Source organism: Scaptodrosophila lebanonensis, unplaced genomic scaffold, assembly GCF_003285725.1.
Source record: "Scaptodrosophila lebanonensis strain 11010-0011.00,11010-0021.00 unplaced genomic scaffold, SlebRS2 tig00000061-arrow-pilon, whole genome shotgun sequence".
NCBI lineage: Eukaryota > Metazoa > Arthropoda > Insecta > Diptera > Drosophilidae > Scaptodrosophila > Scaptodrosophila lebanonensis.
This window is the reverse complement of record NW_022060554.1, coordinates 9647518-9649149: the sequence shown is the minus strand read 5'-3', so window position 1 is coordinate 9649149 and position 1632 is coordinate 9647518. Positions and strand designations below refer to the sequence as shown.

The following is a 1632-nucleotide window of genomic DNA, read 5'->3' as shown; positions in this document are numbered from 1 at the left end:
TTATTGATGCGAAGTCTGATATGAAATCGGTTTTAATGCGCGCGATTTTGCACCAATTCAGGCATAACAAGGCCGCAGCTCGACACAGTTCCGCGTACACTCGCACACACACACACACACTCACACACAAACAAACGTAGACACACAACTAAATCGTTACACATACGACCCGTATGCACGCTAGTTGCCCAACACGCTCTCTCACCCCCATCCCCTTATCCCCCATTTGCCGTTTGTCACTCACCAACCAAGCACCCAAACAACCAAACCACCCACCCACCCACCTGCCGTCACTGTCACTGTCTCGCCTTCTTCCTTCCCCTGCCTCACTCCTTTGTCGTTGCACGCGCCGTGGCCTCCACTCGAGTGCAGCTGAGTGTTATGTAACTACTTAAAGGACTTTATCATTTTGCGTATTTTCGTATTTGAGTTTTGATTTTCGTGCTTCTCTCCAAAACGTCTTGCCAGACCGGACCGGACCAGAGCAAGCCTCCTCCTTTAGAGTGGTGTGGAGGAAGGGAGTAGCGTCCACATCTGGCTCTGCAACTGCATCCAGCGCCATCTTAGAGCAGGTAGCATTTCCGGCGCCAACAGGAGCATGTGCAGTGCACGTGTCTGTAGTAGCGACACAGGCACTTCAGATACTTGTAGCCTGCGCAGCAGTGATGGGAATGGGTGTGATAATGACTGTGGGAGTAACAGGTCGAGTCGTGCAGACAATACGAATAGCAGCCGCAATCGCACATCTTGTCAGCCTCTCACACGGGATCCAGTCGAGTCTCAAATGAACTTCTCCCTGCTCGAATCAGTTTCTCCAGGATATTCTTCTCCCGATGCCGTACGAGTATGCCCCGTCCAAGCGCCTCGAAGTCTCAGGCTGAACTGATTTGCGACGTGCACTCGAACTTTCAACTTAGGTTAGGTTAGTGGCGGCTTTTGTCCTCGAAAGTAGCTCAGATTGCCATGGCATCGGAGTTTGATCGATTCTATGGATTTGCGTATTTAGGTGAGGCACCCCTTTGGCACAGTCTGGGGCTGGATCACCTCAGCAGGTACCGCTTTTCGCTTTTTACTTTTCTAGTTTGCTGCCCGACTTCCAACATGCCAAGCAAATATGCATAAACCTAGGCCATTGTTATGGATGTTGTTGTGTCTGTTGTTAGCGCAGCGGTTCTGATATTGCACTGAGAATAAGTTTCGATATCATAAAGCACGCGACGCATAGGGCTTTTCGCTTTGGCCCAAACTCTTAGAAGTAATGATAAATTTTTGAATGAAGAAAATAAGTTTTGTATATGCACTTGTATAGGCACTTGAAACTGTACTATACAATTAGTTTAAAATGTACCTTAAATCATTTCCCAATGGAGGTATATGTCAAGTAGGTGTATTAATCAGTTATTCATCATTGAAGATGGATTCAATATTGATCTGTATTTTCAATTGCGTATAATCTGTTTTTACGCTTTCTTTAAGTGTATTTTAAATCTAAATTGATCTTCCTAGGTATAGCATCTGCAAAGTATAATGCAAAGAGACTTTACTATTTTAGACTCAATTCTATTCCAATTCTATGAAATGTATTTTTTTGAGTGTAGCTGCGAAATGTGTCAATTGATTTGTGAGCGAGGA

General features: G+C 45.3%; 1 protein-coding gene across 1 annotated transcript; it reads right to left on the bottom strand.

Annotated features, from left to right (window-relative positions):
* Window positions 1-402: 402 nt before the first annotated feature.
* On the bottom strand, window positions 403-846 carry LOC115624951. The gene has a single exon (XM_030519803.1). It carries the CDS (start codon window positions 744-746, stop codon window positions 564-566), a length of 183 nt encoding a protein of 60 aa, XP_030375663.1. The 5' UTR covers window positions 747-846; the 3' UTR covers window positions 403-563.
* Window positions 847-1632: the final 786 nt, after the last annotated feature.